The sequence below is a fragment of the Drosophila sulfurigaster genome, chromosome 3 (genome assembly GCF_023558435.1).
Source record: "Drosophila sulfurigaster albostrigata strain 15112-1811.04 chromosome 3, ASM2355843v2, whole genome shotgun sequence".
NCBI lineage: Eukaryota > Metazoa > Arthropoda > Insecta > Diptera > Drosophilidae > Drosophila > Drosophila sulfurigaster.
Genome location: NC_084883.1, coordinates 1747948 through 1766364, shown reverse-complemented (window position 1 = coordinate 1766364; position 18417 = coordinate 1747948). Strand labels below are relative to the sequence as shown.

Here is an 18417-nt window from a genome sequence, read left to right as displayed (position 1 = left end):
ATCCATGATTTGATTTTTAATTAAAGTTACTATTAGCAATATGCGACGACCGGTTACCCACTGGTATACCAAGGATCAGCCCATATTTGAAAACACTGAAGAAATGCCCGATTGCCGCATTGATGTCACCCGTATTCCTGGAGGTGCTGATACTCCGCCACATTTAAAGATATCGCATAATACATTTGAGACCATGGAAAAGGCCAACTGGGAATTCTTGCGTCTCTCTTTGCCAGTCACTTGCATGAGTGAGTTCATTAGCGAGCAAGAGAAGGCGCGTCGCTGGGAGGAGATCAAAATCCGGCAATACCGCCTAATGCGAGAGGCCCAAGAGGCTGCCGCTCAGCAACAAACCCAGAATGCCGCACACATGGATCACATGCTGAAGAGTGGCTTTAATATGAACGACATTAAGGGGCTTACCCGTGGCAATTTTGATGATCACACCGAACCGGAGGCAGAGCACATGATGCGTGGTGGACCCTCTCGACCACCACGCAAAGGCTCCTTGACCCGCAACATTACCTTCGAATCAGATATGACAGCCGCTTTGGATGAGATGCAACGTTCATCTTCAGTGCTGGACATAAACGGCTTGGGTGATGATTTGGATGATAAGAAGAAACGTGGACGCAGCCCGTTCAAGTTCTTCTCGAAGAAATCACGCGACCAGAGTCGCGAGTCCAAGAGCGGCGTTCGAACGGCAGACACCTCTTTGGAACGTCGCAACACGGTGGCACATGGCAGGAATGTGGTCAATCAGCAGATGACCACAAGGACGCCAACGCTGCGTCTAAATAACGTAAGTAATAGCTACTAAATAATCTAATCAACTTATGTACATATTTATTCTAAGTACAGAAAATGTATGAGTATATATTTTTATAAATTCCATGTGAAATAATACAAATAATTGAATAACCGTAATTCATTAACAGGCTGAAATTCCACCCAGTCCTGTACCGCAGGGACCCAAGCAGCTAAGCTCAACTAATCTGGGTCAGCCACCCGTCGAGTCCTCGGGCAATGAGATGTTTGATGCCGAGTGCCTTAAGCTGATCAACGAATACTTCTACGGCGTACGTATTTTCCCCGGCCAGGATCCCACACACGTCTACGTTGGGTGGGTGACAACACAATATCATTTGCACAGTCGCGAGTTCAACAAGAGCAAAGTGCGACGGGGCTCCGTGTATATCGAGGACTACTACGAAGTGCCCATTGAGCGCATAGATCGCCAGAGTTGCTATGTGGTGCGTGCCGACGAGTTGTTCAACGAGGTAACCCAAGATGCCTCAGGCAAGGGTGCATCGCAGGGCATGTTCGTGGGTTGCTTTGTGGACACTGCCACTGGCATTATACGTTTCACTTGCGAAGGCAAGGAGACCTCACATCGCTGGATGATGGAGCCAGACACCAAGCTGTTCCCAGCCATCTTTGTGGAGGCCACAAGCAAGGAAATTCTACAGATTGAACTCGGTCGCACTCCAACCACATTGCCGCTATCAGCTGCCGTGTTGCCAACCAGTGACAAGCACATCAATCCGCAATCGCCGCCCCGCTTGAAGGTGCAGTGTCTGCGTCCACATCAGTGGGCACGTGTCCCGAACACATCACTGCAGGTGCACGCTCTTAAGTTGTCTGACATACGTGGCTGGTCGATGCTCTGCGAAGATCCTGTTTCAATGCTGGCGCTACATATCCCGGAGGAGGACCGTTGCATTGACATTCTGGAGCTGATTGAGATGGACAAACTGCTCTCGTTCCATGCGCACACACTCACTCTGTACGCTGCCTTGTGCTATCAGTCCAATTATCGCGCCGCCCATGCTTTATGCCAGCACGTTGACCAAAAACAGCTGCTTTATGCCATCAGATCGGAGTATATGAGTGGACCACTACGTCAGGGCTTCTATGATTTGCTGATTGCTCTTCACCTCGAGTCACATGCAACTACCATGGAAGTGTGTAAGAATGAGTATATTACTCCATTAGGTGCCGAACTAAAGGAGCTCTATGCCGAGGACGAAATGCGCCACTCTTTGCGTTCCCTGGTCACGGAATCTGTGCGTCCTCAGCTGCGTATGACAGAAATTACGTAAGTGTGTTCAGATCCAAGTTATATTTCCTTAGATACATGGCCAAGATCCACACGGTTCATATGCATATAAGATTTGCTTCTTTCCTACCTTGCACTACTTTTGCACTTGGTCTCTGTTTCGAATGTTGCTCATTTTCTTTCCAATACTTTCAATCGCTACAAAAAAAAACAAATCAACAACATCAACCAACCACCACCAACCTGCATCGATCCAACACTTCTTCTCAATGCACCACCAATCGATACCGTTACCGAAACCGAAACCGAAACCGATACCGAATCACCACAACAACAACAACAACAACTCCCACCGTTCAGACCCCCTGTGATTGCAACATCTAGTATGCCAAGTGTTTCCAGCGAACCGATACCCAACATCGATCAGTTGTACTCCCCGAAGTTCCCCTTAGAAGTAGTCAGAGAGTTCGTCATGGAGGCGCTCAAAGATGCCGTGGAGATCAATCAGGTACACAACCGCGATCCCATCGGTTGGACCAACGAAAATCTTTTCTTGTGAGTACTGACTTTCTGACTTTCACTACAAATAATTTATAAGTCCTGTGATGTGTCTTTTTCCAGGCCTTTGATCAAGTTGACCGATCGCCTACTGCTAGTGGGCGTCCTTACAGACGAGGACGTTCAGAAACTATTAGTAATGGTTGATCCGGAAACTTGGGATGCCACATTCGCCAGAGGTGGGAAACGCTTGAGCTGAATTTGGATCCTCAAAGAAACAGAGAAGAACAATAATCTATCTTTATCTTTATTTCGATTTTTTCAGAGGGAAAGGACGAGCATCGTAAGGGCCTACTCACCATGAAGATGGCCGAGGGAGCCAAGCTGCAAATGTGCTATCTCTTGCATCATCTCTACGATACACAACTGCGTCATCGCGTGGAGAGCATTATTGCATTCTCGCATGATTTTGTGGGAGATCTGCAAACCGATCAGTTGCGACGTTATATCGAGATTAAGCAATCCGATTTGCCAAGTGCTGTTGCGGCCAAAAAGACCAAAGAATTCCGTTGTCCACCACGAGAGCAAATGAATCAGATTCTATGCTTTAAGAATCTTGAAGCGGACGATCAGGATAATTGCACCTGTGGCCTTGATTTGCGCAGTCGCCTCTGCGAATTCCACGATCTGCTCATGCAGAAAGTATCGCTGAATGCGCTGCAGGAGCCCGATGGTACCGAGATAACTACGATCGAAGAAATTAAAACCGGTCCCATTACGAAAATTTATAATTTTATTAATACCGTCAAGGAGCTTGAGGAGGGACCTAAGGAAGTGGAGGAGCCTGAGAAAAAGACACCCGAAGAGGTTTTCCGCAAAGTTTTAATCAAAACCATTGTCAGCTGGGCTGAAGAATCACAAATCGAAAATCCAAAGTTGGTACGCGAAATGTTCAGTCTACTTGTGCGACAATACGATACTGTTGGTGAGCTGGTACGAGCTCTTGAGAAGACCTATGTGATCAACAATCGCGCACGAGACGATGTCGCTGAGATGTGGGTTGGCCTCAGCCAGATAAGAGCACTCTTGCCTGTCCAAATGAGCCAAGAGGAGGAAGAGTTGATGCGCAAGCGCCTCTGGAAGCTGGTAAACAACGCCACATTCTTCCAGCATCCTGACTTGATACGCATCCTGCGCGTTCACGAGAACGTCATGGCGGTCATGATGAATACGCTAGGACGTCGTGCACAGGCGCAGAGCGATGCTCCTGCCCAGACCGACGGAGCCGAGGGTGTACCCTCAAAGGAGAAGGATACCTCACATGAAATGGTCGTTGCCTGTTGTCGATTCTTGTGCTACTTCTGTAGGACGGGACGGCAAAACCAGAAGGCCATGTTTGATCACTTTGATTTCTTGCTTGACAATGCAAATATTTTGTTGGCCAGACCCAGTCTGCGTGGTTCGACTCCACTGGATGTGGCATACTCGAGTTTGATGGAGAACACAGAATTAGCTCTGGCACTTAGGGAACATTATTTGGAGAAAATTGCCGTCTATTTGTCCCGATGCGGCTTGCAAAGCAATTCGGAATTAGTGGAGAAAGGTTATCCCGATTTAGGTTGGGATCCCGTTGAGGGCGAAAGATATCTGGACTTCTTACGCTATTGCGTTTGGGTTAACGGCGAAAGTGTCGAGGAGAATGCGAACCTTGTCATTCGTCTTCTTATCCGTCGTCCAGAATGCTTGGGACCGGCTCTAAGAGGAGAAGGAGAAGGTCTCTTCCGTGCCATTTGCGAGGCAAATCGTATGTCGGAACGCATCTCGGATCGCTGTAAGATGCAAGACGAGGCTGAAGGCACCATAGCCGGACTGAATTTCACCCATCCGCTACCCGAGAGCGATGAAGACGAAGACTATATCGATACCGGAGCAGCAATATTGAATTTCTATTGTACGCTGGTTGATCTCTTGGGCCGCTGTGCCCCGGATGTATCTGTAATCGAGCAAGGCAAGAACGAATCACTGAGAGCTAGAGCTATTTTGCGATCTCTTGTGCCACTGGAAGACCTTCAGGGTGTGCTCAGTTTAAAATTCACCTTAACACAAACAGCTCCAGGCGAGGAGAAACCGAAATCGGATATGCCCTCCGGTCTCCTGCCCAATAATAAGCAGAGCATTGTTCTATTTCTGGAGCGCGTGTACGGCATTGAAACGCAAGATCTTTTCTACCGACTGTTGGAAGATGCTTTCCTACCCGATCTGCGTACGGCCACCATTTTGGATAAGAGTGATGGATCGGAAAGTGACATGGCTCTAGCCATGAACCGATACATTGGCAACTCGATTTTGCCACTGTTGATTAAGCACTCGAAGTTTTACAATGAGGCGGAGAATTATGCCAGTCTGTTGGATGCTACGCTGCACACGGTCTATAGGTTATCTAAGAACCGTATGCTGACCAAGGGGCAACGTGAGGCTGTATCCGATTTCCTAGTCGCGTTGACATCACAAATGCAACCTGCCATGCTGCTCAAGCTATTGCGCAAGTTGACTGTTGATGTATCCAAACTATCGGAGTATACGACGGTTGCTCTCAGGGTAAGTCTTTTGCTGATTTATTGACCTATTTGATCTGTAGCTCATTTAATTCATTTGCAGCTGCTCACTTTGCACTTCGATCGTTGTGCCAAGTACTATGGCTCCATTCAAGGCCAAGGCTCATATGGGGCCTCGTCCGACGAGGAGAAGCGGCTTACCATGCTTCTCTTCTCCAATATTTTTGACTCGCTGAGCAACATGGACTATGACCCGGAACTGTTCGGTAAAGCTCTGCCCTGCCTTATTGCCATTGGCTGTGCCTTGCCACCAGACTACAGTCTCTCGAAGAACACCGACGAGGACTATTATGGCAGGCAAATGGGCGCTCCCGACCAACCGCAATACGTGCCCAATCCCATCGATACCAACACTGTTCATCTTGATAACGATCTCAATTCGTTGGTGCAAAAGTTCAGTGAGCACTATCACGATGCTTGGGCCAGTCGTCGATTGGAAGGTGCCTGGACATATGGCGAAGTGCGATCAGATAGCGAACGCAAGCATCCTCGTCTCAAGCCTTACAATATGCTCAGCGAATATGTACGTAGTAGAAGCACAAATCTACTTATCATATTTTACTGGACATCTTAAATCACCTCATCTTGAACTTATTATTAGACTAGAATACTTTCTAAATAAATTATTTTTTAATATATTAGGAACGTGAGCGTTACCGTGATCCGGTGCGTGAGTGCCTGAAGGGTTTGCTGGCCATTGGCTGGACCGTGGAACACCAAGAAATGGATTTGCCTCAGAATCATCGTGGCTCGACGCGTCGTCAGTCGAAGCCCCAAATTGTATGTATTCAATTATCATAGAATATTGGATATATTCAATATATGAAAATATCTTCTATTTTAATCCATCTAACGAAAATCCCATTTTATTTCAACTAACGAGAAACGAATTTTCTTTCGCTTTCAATGGGAATCCCCTAACTCACAATTGGCCAATCACTGCTTACATCCAAAACCATATCGAAATTCCACCACAACAAATCGCGATTCATGACTCGCGGGAAATACACTTTATTACACACTGCGGGCGCTTAAACAATAGCATGATTTTCAGAACGAGGGAAGTCCTTTCAACTACAATCCACATCCTGTGGATATGAGCAATCTGACGTTAAGCAGGGAAATGCAGAATATGGCCGAACGTTTGGCTGAAAACTCCCACGACATTTGGGCCAAGAAGAAGAACGAGGAGCTCAATGGATGTGGTGGGGTCATCCATCCTCAGCTGGTGCCCTATGATCTCCTTACCGACAAGGAGAAGAAGAAGGATCGCGAGCGTTCACAGGAGTTCCTCAAGTACATGCAATACCAAGGATACAAGTTGCACAAGTAAGTTAAGCCCATCTCGGAGATCGATATATTAAATTTGATTCATTACTAGGCCCTCTAAGGGTGGTGCTGTTGAGGAAGGCGGCGCCACTCAGGCAGCTGTTGAACTGCGCTTCTCCTATTCGCTGCTCGAAAAGCTCATCCAGTATCTGGACCGTGCTACCATCAACATGAAGCTGCTGAAGCCATCGACCACTTTCAGTCGACGCACCTCATTTAAGACCGCATCGCGGGATATTAAGTTCTTCTCGAAAGTGGTGTTGCCTCTAATGGAAAAGTACTTCTCAACTCATCGCAACTATTTCATTGCCATAGCTACAGCTACTAATAACATTGGAGCTGCCTCACTGAAGGAAAAGGAGATGGTGGCATCCATATTCTGTAAGCTGGCCGCCTTGCTGCGCAATCGCTTGAGCGCCTTTGGTCCGGATGTTCGCATCACGGTTCGTTGTCTGCAAGTGCTTGTCAAGGGTATCGATGCCAAGACCTTGACCAAAAATTGTCCGGAGTTTATACGTACCTCGATGTTAACATTCTTCAATCAGACTTCCGATGATCTGGGCAACACAATTCTCAATCTGCAGGATGGAAAATACAGTCACCTGCGTGGCACGCACCTCAAGACTTCCACATCACTGGGTTACGTCAATCAGGTTGTTTTACCTGTACTAACGGCGATGTTCGATCATTTGGCAGCCTGTGACTATGGCAGTGATCTACTGCTGGACGAGATTCAAGTGGCCTCCTACAAAATTTTAGCTGCCCTCTATCATCTGGGTACCGATGCCACTTTGACACACGATCGCAAGTATCTAAAGACCGAAATCGAACGTCATCGGCCCGCATTGGGTTCGTGCCTTGGCGCTTACAGCTCCTGCTTCCCTGTTGCCTATCTGGAGCCGCATCTCAACAAACACAATCAGTACTCGCTGCTCAACCGCATTGCGGATCACTCATTGGAGGCACAGGACATCATGGTCAAAATGGAGAGCTGCATGCCCAATTTAGAGGCGATCCTTAGTGAAGTCGATCAGTTTGTAGAGTCCGATAAAACATACACGGATGCTCCGCATATCATAGATGTAATTTTACCCTTGTTATGTGCCTATCTGCCCTTCTGGTGGTCCCAGGGACCCGACAACGTCAGTCCCACAAGTGGCAATCACGTCACCATGGTAACCGCTGATCACATGAACTCGTTGCTGCGCAACGTTCTTAAGATGATCAAGAAGAACATTGGCAATGACAACGCTCCCTGGATGACACGCATTGCCGCCTACACCCAGCAGATTATCATCAACACCTCGGAGGAGCTGTTGAAGGATCCATTCCTTCCGCTCGCCGAGCGAGTGAAGAAGCGCACTGAGAACATGCTCCACAAAGAGGAAAGCATGCGCGGCTTCATTAAGTCAGCCACCGATGACACTTCACAGGTGGAAACACAACTCCAGGAGGACTGGAATTTGCTTGTGCGTGACATTTACTCATTCTATCCACTGCTCATCAAATACGTGGACTTGCAGCGCAATCATTGGCTGAAAGACAACATACCGGAAGCTGAGGAGCTTTACAATCATGTCGCTGAAATCTTTAATATTTGGTCAAAGAGCCAGTACTTCCTCAAGGAGGAGCAGAACTTTATCTCGGCCAATGAAATTGACAACATGGCCCTGATTATGCCCACGGCTACTCGACGCTCTGCCATCTCAGAGGGCGTCCCCGCAGTGGGCGGCAAGGTTAAAAAGAAAAAGAAGAACAGGGACAAGAAGCGTGACAAGGACAAGGAAGTGCAAGCAAGTTTGATGGTCGCCTGCTTGAAGCGTTTACTACCGGTGGGCCTTAACCTGTTTGCCGGTCGAGAGCAGGAACTGGTGCAGCACTGCAAGGATAGATATCTAAAGAAGATGCCCGAATACGATGTCATTGAGTTTGCACGCAATCAGCTAACTCTGCCCGATAAACTGGATCCCTCAGATGAGATGTCCTGGCAGCATTATCTCTACTCTAAGCTGGGCAAAACCGAGGAATTGGTCGATGAACAAGCACTGGAAAAGGTCAACACCAATTCGAATGAGAAAGGCAAAGATAAGACCCAGGAGACTGTTGATCGCATTGTGGCAATGGCCAAGGTTCTGTTTGGATTGCACATGGTAAGTATATGTCCCAAAAGACGTATATTGGTATTGCAAATACATTTACAAGTACTTATCTTTTATCTTTTATGGTTCTTTTACCATTTCATACTTAATTACTTGATTCTGATTACATTTATTTCAACTATGCACATTTCTCAATTCTTCACAATCTCAAACTTTGTACCCTCAACAATCGTGAACTGTCATCGATCAAAATAATTTTCAACCCGACTCGTGAACCAAACAATTACAGATCGACCATCCACAACAGCAGAGCAAAAATGTCTACAGGAGCGTTGTATCGATACAGAGGAAGCGTGCCGTAATCGCATGTTTCCGTCAAACATCGTTACATTCTCTACCCAGGTTATTACCTCTACTACTATATGTGAATGTATTAACATCGATCGAACCGATTGGAATCGTAGACACACAAAGCAATAACAATCAACTACTACTATATAACTAAACTGAGTTTTTATCCGCCCCCAAAAATCTCGCACTGTTTTTTCCGTTTTTTTTTTATTCCTCTCATCATTAACTGATTTCTACTAACGCAATACCACTCTGCTGTGACCTTAACCCATGCGCTATATTATTATATATTTTTATGCTCTCGCTATGCTGTATATTATACGATTCAATATAGGCTACCGGCGCCAAGAACAAAACAAAACGTTGGAGTTCCAAAATTTCGGTCGCTCGACGTCAGGCAGTTATATCAAGCTTACGCGCCAAGCATCTATATCGTATGAGCAGGTGGTAGTCATGTGAATTACTAATATCTATTCTATAACATAATAATACCCTTTGCAGAGTCCCAAAAAGCAACAGATTGATCTGTCTTTCATTTTTCTTAATTTCCATTTTTTACAATTATGATATATACAGATCTGCAGGGGTTATAAACACCTTTCGGCGATCCGAAAATCCCTAGTTTTGAGCTCTCCTTTCATTTTGTGTTGCAAATTGTTTTTAAACATAATAGCACAACTAAATGCATGCCAATCGTGATTTATTGATATTCTTTACTAATAGACGCCATCAATAATTTTACCCATAGACATCGTGCTTGCAATATCTTTGCTCGTACTTACTACGAACAATGGCTGCAGGAGGAGAATGTCGGTCAAGAGGTGATGATTGAGGATCTGACTCAAACATTTGAGGAATCTGAGAAATCCAAGAAGGATGAAGAGGAAACCGATGGTAAACCGGATCCATTGACTCAGCTTGTAACGACATTCTGTCGCGGCGCCATGACCGAGCGCAGTGGCGCACTTCAAGAGGATCTTCTGTACATGTCGTATGCTCAAATTGCGGCCAAATCTTGTGGCGAAGAAGAGGAAGAAGGTGGCGAAGATGGCGAGGGTGGCGAAGGCGGCGAAGAGGGCGAAGGAACAAGTATTCATGTAAGCTTAAACATCAAGTTCATGCCCAATTAACCAAAAAACTAATCAACCTAACCCAATGCTTTCAAATCAATCGATTGATTGAACATAAGTGTCGAATATCACGATTAATGGTAACTATAACCAGCAATTAGTCCAGCTTTAACAATGAGTAGTTTTATTACAACTGCCAATAAACCAACTAAATAATCAATGTATTTCACATATCAAGACTGCATACTGTCACACGTAAAATTTATTTATGCAAGGCGCATTCACCATTGAGAGCGATGTACCCAACATTTTAGCATTTGTACTTCTAACAATTTTGACAAAAATTTAAAATTTTCTTTTTAAATAAATCCTTTTTATTTTTCAAGTTCATTAAAAATCAAGTTTTTTTTTTATCCAAAAAAAAATTTAAAATACCATTTTACTGTAATTCTTTTTCCATTGAAAATTACTAAAAAAAAAAAAAAAACACCTTTAAAAGTTTATCATAAGCTAACATTCTAACAAATATCGGAACGATACAACGAAAGAAAAACATTATACTGAAATATGTCGACTATAACTAAATTAGAGTTCATTACAATTTGCAGTTTTGATATGTACGCAGATAAATTACAGTTATTAAAATACTTAATTGTCAACCTTGTCTGACAGGAACAAGAAATGGAGAAGCAGAAGCTGCTGTTCCACCAAGCGCGTCTCTCGAATCGTGGCGTTGCCGAAATGGTGCTGTTGCACATTTCCGCCTCCAAAGGTATACCTTCGGAGATGGTCATGACGACACTCAATTTGGGCATCGCCATACTGCGTGGTGGCAACATTGATATCCAAATGGGCATGTTGAATCATCTGAAGGAGAAGAAGGATGTTGGATTCTTTACATCAATTGCTGGCCTGATGAACTCGTGCAGTGTCCTCGATCTGGATGCCTTTGAGCGTAACACAAAGGCCGAGGGTAAGAGAGTAGTTTAATAGTGGACGTGGTAGCATCCTGCTTATAATTTGCTGGCCTCTTAACTTTCAATTATTATCGTAATTATGATGATTATGAATTTGAATAATTTATTACTCGTATTATTGTGGCACCAACTCATGCATCTGTCCTAAGTATTTCTAAGTTTTGAACTATTGATTTCGTCTTTCCTTCCATCCGACTACTTTCCCAATCACCCAACCAACAAATCCGCATGCCAATCACCAACCAATCAATCAATCAACCACCACCACCATCCGTATATCCCGTATATATGTTGATCCCCGCTATCGTTGTCAAACCCAACGCAATTTTTGCAACAACACAACAAAGAGTATATTCCAAGTGCGGGTGCAGGTCTTGGTGTCGGCTCGGAGGGCGCTGCGGGGGAGAAGAATATGCATGATGCCGAATTCACATGTGCTCTCTTCCGGTTCATCCAACTCACCTGCGAGGGTCACAATTTGGGTAAGAGATCTCTTTTCACATAACTTGTTACAAATTTAATTTATCACAAAATCATCTCCTCCAGAATGGCAAAACTATTTGCGTACTCAGGCTGGCAACACGACCACCGTTAACGTGGTCATTTGCACTGTGGATTACCTCCTGCGTCTACAAGAATCGATTATGGACTTCTATTGGCACTACTCCAGCAAAGAGATTATTGATCCTGCCGGAAAAGCGAACTTCTTTAAGGCCATTGGTGTGGCTAGTCAAGTGTTCAACACACTCACTGAGGTCATTCAAGGTCCTTGCACCTTGAATCAGCAGGCATTGGCGCATTCCAGATTGTGGGATGCTGTCGGTGGTTTCCTCTTCCTATTCTCGCACATGCAGGATAAACTGTCGAAGCACTCGAGCCAGGTGGACCTGCTTAAAGAACTGCTGAATCTGCAAAAGGATATGATCACCATGATGTTGTCCATGCTGGAAGGCAATGTTGTTAATGGTAAGGCATTATGAAAACATACATATCTCATGACTGACTGACCGACTCAACTGTCTACCACTGTCAACACTTAAAGCCTATCCTGCTAGAAGGCATCCTTTACCAGACAAACTGTTTAGATTTCATCCCAAAGGAAATACTTAAAGTGTACTTAGCAATATAATCTCTATCTTCCTTTAGGCACCATTGGAAAGCAGATGGTTGACACCCTTGTGGAATCTGCCAGCAATGTGGAATTGATTCTCAAGTACTTCGACATGTTCCTCAAGTTGGCCGATCTCATTGAGTCTCCCAGCTTCCATGAAATCGACATGAAGAACGAGGGCTGGGTCATACCCAAAGATTTCAGAGATAAGATGGAACAGTCCAAGAACTACACACCGTAAGTTATCAATGAATGTTCAAATTAAGGTTTAACCATGTCCCTTTTAACAGGGAAGAAATGGATTTCCTTTTGGCTTGTTGCGAACGCAATCACGAGGGCAAAATCGATTACCGCGCCTTCGTTGAGCGTTTCCACGAGCCATCAAAGGAGATTGGTTTCAACCTGGCTGTGCTGCTGACCAACCTCAGTGAACACATGCCCAATGAGCCGCGGCTGGCCAGATTCCTGGAGACAGCGGGCTCTGTCTTGAACTACTTCGAGCCGTTCTTGGGTCGCATTGAAATTCTGGGCAGCTCAAAGCGTATCGAGCGTGTCTACTTTGAGATCAAGGACTCCAACATCGAACAATGGGAGAAACCTCAAATTCGTGAATCCAAGCGAGCCTTCTTCTATTCCATTGTCACCGAGGGTGGCGACAAGGAGAAACTCGAAGCCTTTGTCAATTTCTGTGAGGATGCAATCTTTGAAATGACTCACGCCTCTGGCCTCATGGCCACGGACGACGGCGGCGGCAATGTGAAACGCGACACGGCGTACAGTTCCTATATGAGCGAAGAGGAGGAGGAGCGTGCCGCTCGAGATCCCATTCGACGAACCATTACCGCAGTCAAGGAAGGCCTTAAGTTCGGGGTCCACATGTTAAGCCCATCGAATATCAAGCATCAAATTGGAGTCATGCAAACCAAATCCATACCGGAACTCATTGTTGGATTCTTCAAGATCATCTTCTACATGTTCTATTACACTGGCTACGCTCACTTCTGTGTTGTGCGCTATATCTTTGGCATACTATTAAATCTGATGCGTGGACCGGCGCCGGAACAAGAGGAATTGGAACCTGTGGTCGAGGAAGAAACGTTTGGACGCGCACTGCCCCCATTACCGCTGGAGGAGCCTCCAGGTACAGTGCAGGCGTTTGGTTTGGACATCAACAAAGAGGAGAACGGCATGTATAAGGTTGTGGTGCACGAGTCGCCCGCTAACTCTTCAGTAGAAGAGGGTGGTGAATCAAGTCCCGAAGACGGCGCTGCTGTGACAGGTGAACTGCTGGAGGGTGAGGTCCATCCTGAACCCATATCCATAGTGGATCTTCTGGGTGGCGAAGCAGCCAAGAAGGCGGCTCAAGAGCGTCAGGAGGCGCAGAAGGCCCAAGAAGCAGCTATGGCCTCCATCGAGGCGGAGGCCAAGAAATCATCGGCAGCTCCACAGGAAACACCAGCTGTGCACCAAATCGACTTCTCGCAGTACACACATCGTGCCGTCAGCTTCCTGGCCAGAAACTTTTACAATTTGAAATATGTTGCGCTCGTCTTGGCCTTCAGCATTAACTTTATGCTGCTCTTCTACAAGGTGACCTCGTTTGCCGAGGAGTCCGAAGGTTCGGGTGAGGAGGAACTGATCTTGGGCTCGGGTTCAGGAGATATACCCGATATGGCTGGCTCTGGTCTTGGCGGTTCAGGTGACGGGGGCTCTGGTGATGGGGATTTTGAGGATGATGATATACCGGAACTTGTACACGTTGATGAGGACTTCTTCTATATGGAGCATGTGCTACGAATTGCTGCCATGCTCCACTCTCTGGTATCGCTGGCCATGTTAATTGCTTATTATCATTTGAAGGTGCCTTTGGCCATCTTCAAGCGCGAAAAGGAAATCGCACGTCGTCTGGAGTTCGATGGTCTATTTATTGCCGAACAGCCGGAAGATGATGACTTCAAATCGCATTGGGATAAATTGGTCATTTCGGCAAAGAGTTTCCCCGTTAACTATTGGGACAAATTCGTCAAGAAGAAGGTGCGTCAAAAGTACAGTGAAACCTACGATTTCGATTCCATCTCGAATCTGTTGGGCATGGAGAAGAGCGCTTTTGCGGCTCAGGAGAGCGAGGAGACTGGCATCTTCAAGTACATCATGAACATTGACTGGCGCTATCAGGTTTGGAAAGCGGGAGTCACCTTCACGGACAATGCCTTCCTCTACTCGCTGTGGTACTTCAGTTTCTCCGTGATGGGCAACTTTAACAACTTCTTTTTTGCCGCCCATTTGCTGGATGTGGCCGTTGGCTTCAAGACGCTGCGCACCATTCTGCAGTCGGTCACGCACAATGGCAAACAACTGGTTTTGACCGTCATGCTGCTCACGATTATTGTATACATCTACACGGTGATTGCGTTCAACTTCTTCCGCAAATTTTACATCCAGGAGGAGGACGAGGAGGTGGACAAGAAATGCCACGACATGTTGACGTGCTTTGTCTTCCACTTGTATAAGGGTGTGAGAGCGGGCGGTGGTATTGGTGATGAGATTGGCGATCCAGATGGCGATGACTATGAGGTCTACCGCATCATCTTCGACATCACTTTCTTCTTCTTCGTCATTGTCATCCTGCTGGCTATCATCCAGGGTTTGATCATTGACGCCTTTGGTGAGCTGCGTGATCAATTGGAATCGGTCAAGGACAACATGGAGTCTAATTGCTTCATATGTGGCATGGGAAAAGACTTCTTTGATATAGTACCGCATGGCTTTGATACGCACGTCCAGAAGGAGCACAATCTCGCCAATTACATGTTCTTCCTGATGCATTTGATTAATAAACCAGACACGGAGTACACAGGTCAGGAAACATACGTTTGGAACATGTACCAACAACGTAGCTGGGACTTCTTCCCGGTGGGAGACTGCTTCCGCAAGCAATACGAGGATGAGCTCTCAGGTGGCGGTGGCGGAGGATAGTTGATTTTATTCAATTCTTTTTATTTGTAAGCCAGGCAACAACTACTTTAAAACGAATGCCAATGGACGCAGTTTATATATGGTTGAATATCGATATGATGATACTTGTTTGAATTATTCTCCTAGTCTATAATAAATAAATACATTACATTTAAGTGAACACAATCTATTTTACATACATATATGTATATGATGGACCTTTTCCAATAATGATGATGACGATTCTAGAATGTATACACAAAATGTGAAACAAAATAGATAAACAATGTTCTTAACTCAAACTCTAAATAAATCGATTCATTTTTACCGAAGGCAAACGGAACAGTCTTCTTTATTTATTTGATTAAAGACACATGAATAACACAAATAAAAATAAATATTAACATTACAAAAATATAACACAAGTCACACAACATTGAGTTTATACCTAGCAGAGGGAATTACACATTTATCTGTTTCGATAATAATGACTATACCTTATTGACTTTTAATGCTACTTTACAAACTGCACATTAGTGTAATATTTGCTAACACTTGACTTACATTAAATGAGCTTTGATTCCTTGGAAGAAAAGATACAAAATGAATGTCAATTAATAAACAGATTGTTAGATATTGTACCTACTTTACATTTGTTGTTATTATTAAATTGTTTTCCCTCTGCAGGAATTTTTATCTTCGACACGCCGAGTAAAGCTTTTAATTTTTTTTTTTAAGTTGCATTATCTTTTTTTGTTTTTGCAAAAATCACAGCTACTAAGTAAATTTTATTTAGCTTATAAAATATGTCAATTGTTGGACATTGATGGGATAGCATCTATAATTCAAATGTGTGCGCTATATAATAATATGTAGTATATATATTATACTGAACCAGACAACGGCAAAAGCAACGTATGTCGGAGAATAAATTTTGACTAGCGAAAATTGTACAATTGAAAATAATAAAGCACAAATACAATGAAAAATGCCGCAAAATATCAGCAATCGAGTCGTTTCTTCAAGCGAAAGATCTCGGCATTCTCAATGCTATTAATGTTGTCCATATAAACGTTGCGCAATGTCTGCAGTCCGGAAAGGCGGTCCTCAATGTCCGTGTACATGCGACGACATCGATAGATGGACAATGTTTGCAGACACTGACAATTCACAATGATGGCATCAATGCTGTGATCAGTGAGTTGGCTGCAACCACTAATGTCCAAGGAACGCAGGCGTTGCAACTTCTCTGTGATAATCCTAATGCCTTGATCGTTAATGTTGTAGCAATCGGACAAGTCAAGCATCTCAATGGATGGACAATTATTGACCAGAGCTTCCATGCCCAATAGCGATATCTGTTGGCAGTTGGAGAGCAGTAGCTTATTCAACTCAATGTGCTTGAGGCCGTACTTTAGCGAGACATCACTTATCTTATTACAGCCTCGCAAGTTTAGGGTTCGCAGACCGCGCAACGCTTGAATGTTATGGCCCTCAAAGTCTTCGTCATTAATGAGATTCATCTCATATGCCGCAATCATAGCCTGCTTGCGTTTGGCGTCCCTCACAATTTCCTCTTCTGCCTTGCTGCGCAACGAAATTTTAATCGACTGTAATGAGCCGGAGAAGCTGTCTGGCGGTGGGTAAATGTCACCATTGGAAGACGTTCTATTCAGCTCCAGCTTGGACAAATTAATGCCAGTCAAGGCAGCATCAGTTAACTAGGAAATAAATGATATTAATAGAATTTCAACCATTAAAGCCAACGCAACTTAAACTTACTCTGCAGCAGCTTTCTAATGATAGTTCGCGTAACCAACGTAGTTGACTGATTATGAGCTGCAACACTTCGTCGGTAACTCCATTGACACAATGATTCAAGTGCAGACAACGCAACTCGTGTAGGTTTCTGGCTATCGCTTTGATAGCTTCCTCACAGATGGTCAGATAGGAGACATTTAGCTCCAAGAGCACACTGTTCTCCTCACTTGCAATGCCCTCCACAATGCCCCCACTATTGATGCCATCACAATTGGAAATGTCCAAGCGCTGCAAACGTTGCAAGTGGCGCAAATGCGCTGCGCCCACATTGGTAAGGCCAGCACAAGCATTAATCTTTAAATCCTTGAGAAGAGGATTCGCCTGGACTATAGCCGCCATGCAGTCATCATTGAGGCACACAGTTCCCGACAGATCCAGCACACTCAATTGTGATTGCGTGTGGAGAAACTCTTTCATTGTAGCAGCGTTCAGTTGCCTGCAACCTGCCAAATACAAACGTTGCAATTGCAATCCAGGTTCACCATTTTCATCCGGTCTGCTGAGGTCACACAAAGCTGCCAACGAATGTCCAATGATTGTGTGACTAAAGTCCAGAGTGCGCAGCGTCTTGCGTTGCTGGACGAGCACAGATAATATGTACTTAAAGGTTAACACCGATTCACTCGGTGCACTCGGTTCGTTGGGATAGAAACGTCGATGGATTGCATTGTGAAATGAGATCTGGCAGCCAGACATATTTAGAAGCTGCAGATTGGGCATCATCGCTGTCAGGCGCACTAGTAACGCATCTGTGAGATAACGATTTTGTGATATGGTCAGCTCCCTGATGCTGGCCAAATGTGAGGAGATTGCTGCCAAATCGCAAGAGTTCGAGTCCAAAAATGTGGCAGACATGAATAAGGGCAAACAACGAATCACCGACAGGGATTCCAGATGCGGCAGCAGCCGAAGCAGCCCATAGAATTGCTTGTCATTCAAGTCCACATTGTCCAGGTTTAGTGAATGCGCAGACCGTCCAATAAAAGTCATCAATTTGTGCACCTGTCCCAGCGTCACATCCTCGAACAGAAAGTGACGAAATTGTCGTTCGCATTTCAACAGATCCTCGGCAGGACTATGCTGATCCGACAACACAACTTTGGTGAATCGAACTCGAGTGCGTGCGATAAACTCTGTTTGATACAAAGCATTCCGCCATCGGTGACAGGTGGCGCCAGCTGCCAATAGATCTGTATAGCCCAAGTATTTGTATATGTGTAAGACAATCTGTGTGCATGAATGAATGAATAGGAAACAGTTATTTATGGTCAGCTGACTTATGGTCACGAGAATGAACTACAATTACCTCTAGCGGCAGTTCACCATAGCTGTGGAGGCAATAATCCAAGGATAACATTGTTTTGAATCAAAAATTTAAGTCCTTATTTAGAATGCAGCACCCAACAAACTACTTGCCACTAACTTGTTAAGTAAACTATTAATATCAGTGCGGCCGTATTTTTCAATTCATAAATTACCGTAACCGTTAAGGAATTATTTATAATTTTATCCAAAAAAAAAAAATACCAACT

General features: G+C 44.8%; 2 protein-coding genes across 22 annotated transcripts in view; one reads left to right on the top strand and one right to left on the bottom strand.

The window, feature by feature from the left end:
• Positions 1–15153, top strand: part of LOC133844725 (ryanodine receptor) — a 27504-nt gene extending 12351 nt beyond the window's left edge. For 4 of the 21 annotated variants that reach the window (XM_062278870.1, XM_062278869.1, XM_062278866.1 and 1 more), the window contains 16 exons: positions 37–802; positions 939–2098; positions 2462–2614; positions 2681–2796; positions 2883–5155; positions 5216–5695; positions 5815–5952; positions 6215–6501; positions 6554–8651; positions 8890–9002; positions 9700–10048; positions 10694–10994; positions 11370–11480; positions 11545–11964; positions 12145–12346; positions 12400–15153. In XM_062278870.1, the coding sequence (XP_062134854.1) occupies positions 37–802; positions 939–2098; positions 2462–2614; positions 2681–2796; positions 2883–5155; positions 5216–5695; positions 5815–5952; positions 6215–6501; positions 6554–8651; positions 8890–9002; positions 9700–10048; positions 10694–10994; positions 11370–11480; positions 11545–11964; positions 12145–12346; positions 12400–15085 (11653 nt within the window). In that variant the 3' untranslated portion in view covers positions 15086–15153. Of the gene's footprint in view, positions 1–36; positions 803–938; positions 2099–2419; positions 2615–2680; positions 2797–2882; positions 5156–5215; positions 5696–5814; positions 5953–6214; positions 6502–6553; positions 8652–8889; positions 9003–9285; positions 9396–9699; positions 10049–10140; positions 10162–10693; positions 10995–11345; positions 11481–11544; positions 11965–12144; positions 12347–12399 lie in introns of those variants that run through there. The other 17 variants (XM_062278868.1, XM_062278871.1, XM_062278875.1 and 14 more) reach the window with 11 other exon arrangements.
• On the bottom strand, positions 14555–18417 carry LOC133844731 (F-box and leucine-rich repeat protein 13). Its single transcript, XM_062278881.1, has 3 exons — positions 18192–18417; positions 16847–18112; positions 14555–16785 (listed from the first exon to the last, which is right to left on the bottom strand). Exons 1-3 carry the CDS (start codon positions 18240–18242, stop codon positions 16066–16068), a joined length of 2037 nt encoding a protein of 678 aa, XP_062134865.1. The 5' UTR covers positions 18243–18417; the 3' UTR covers positions 14555–16065.

What these genes read in the sequence shown, in the direction of transcription:
- LOC133844731 (XM_062278881.1), bottom strand. Translation starts at nt 18,242, where the DNA reads ATGTTATCCTTGGATTATTGCCTCCACAGCTATGGTGAACTGCCGCTA. An exon ending in ATGGTGAACTGCCGCTAGAG is followed by an intron (nt 18,113 to 18,191) that starts GTAATTGTAGTT and finishes TCATGCACACAG; the next exon opens with ATTGTCTTACACATATACAA. An exon ending in CATTAGAAAGCTGCTGCAGA is followed by an intron (nt 16,786 to 16,846) that starts GTAAGTTTAAGT and finishes TTTATTTCCTAG; the next exon opens with TTAACTGATGCTGCCTTGAC.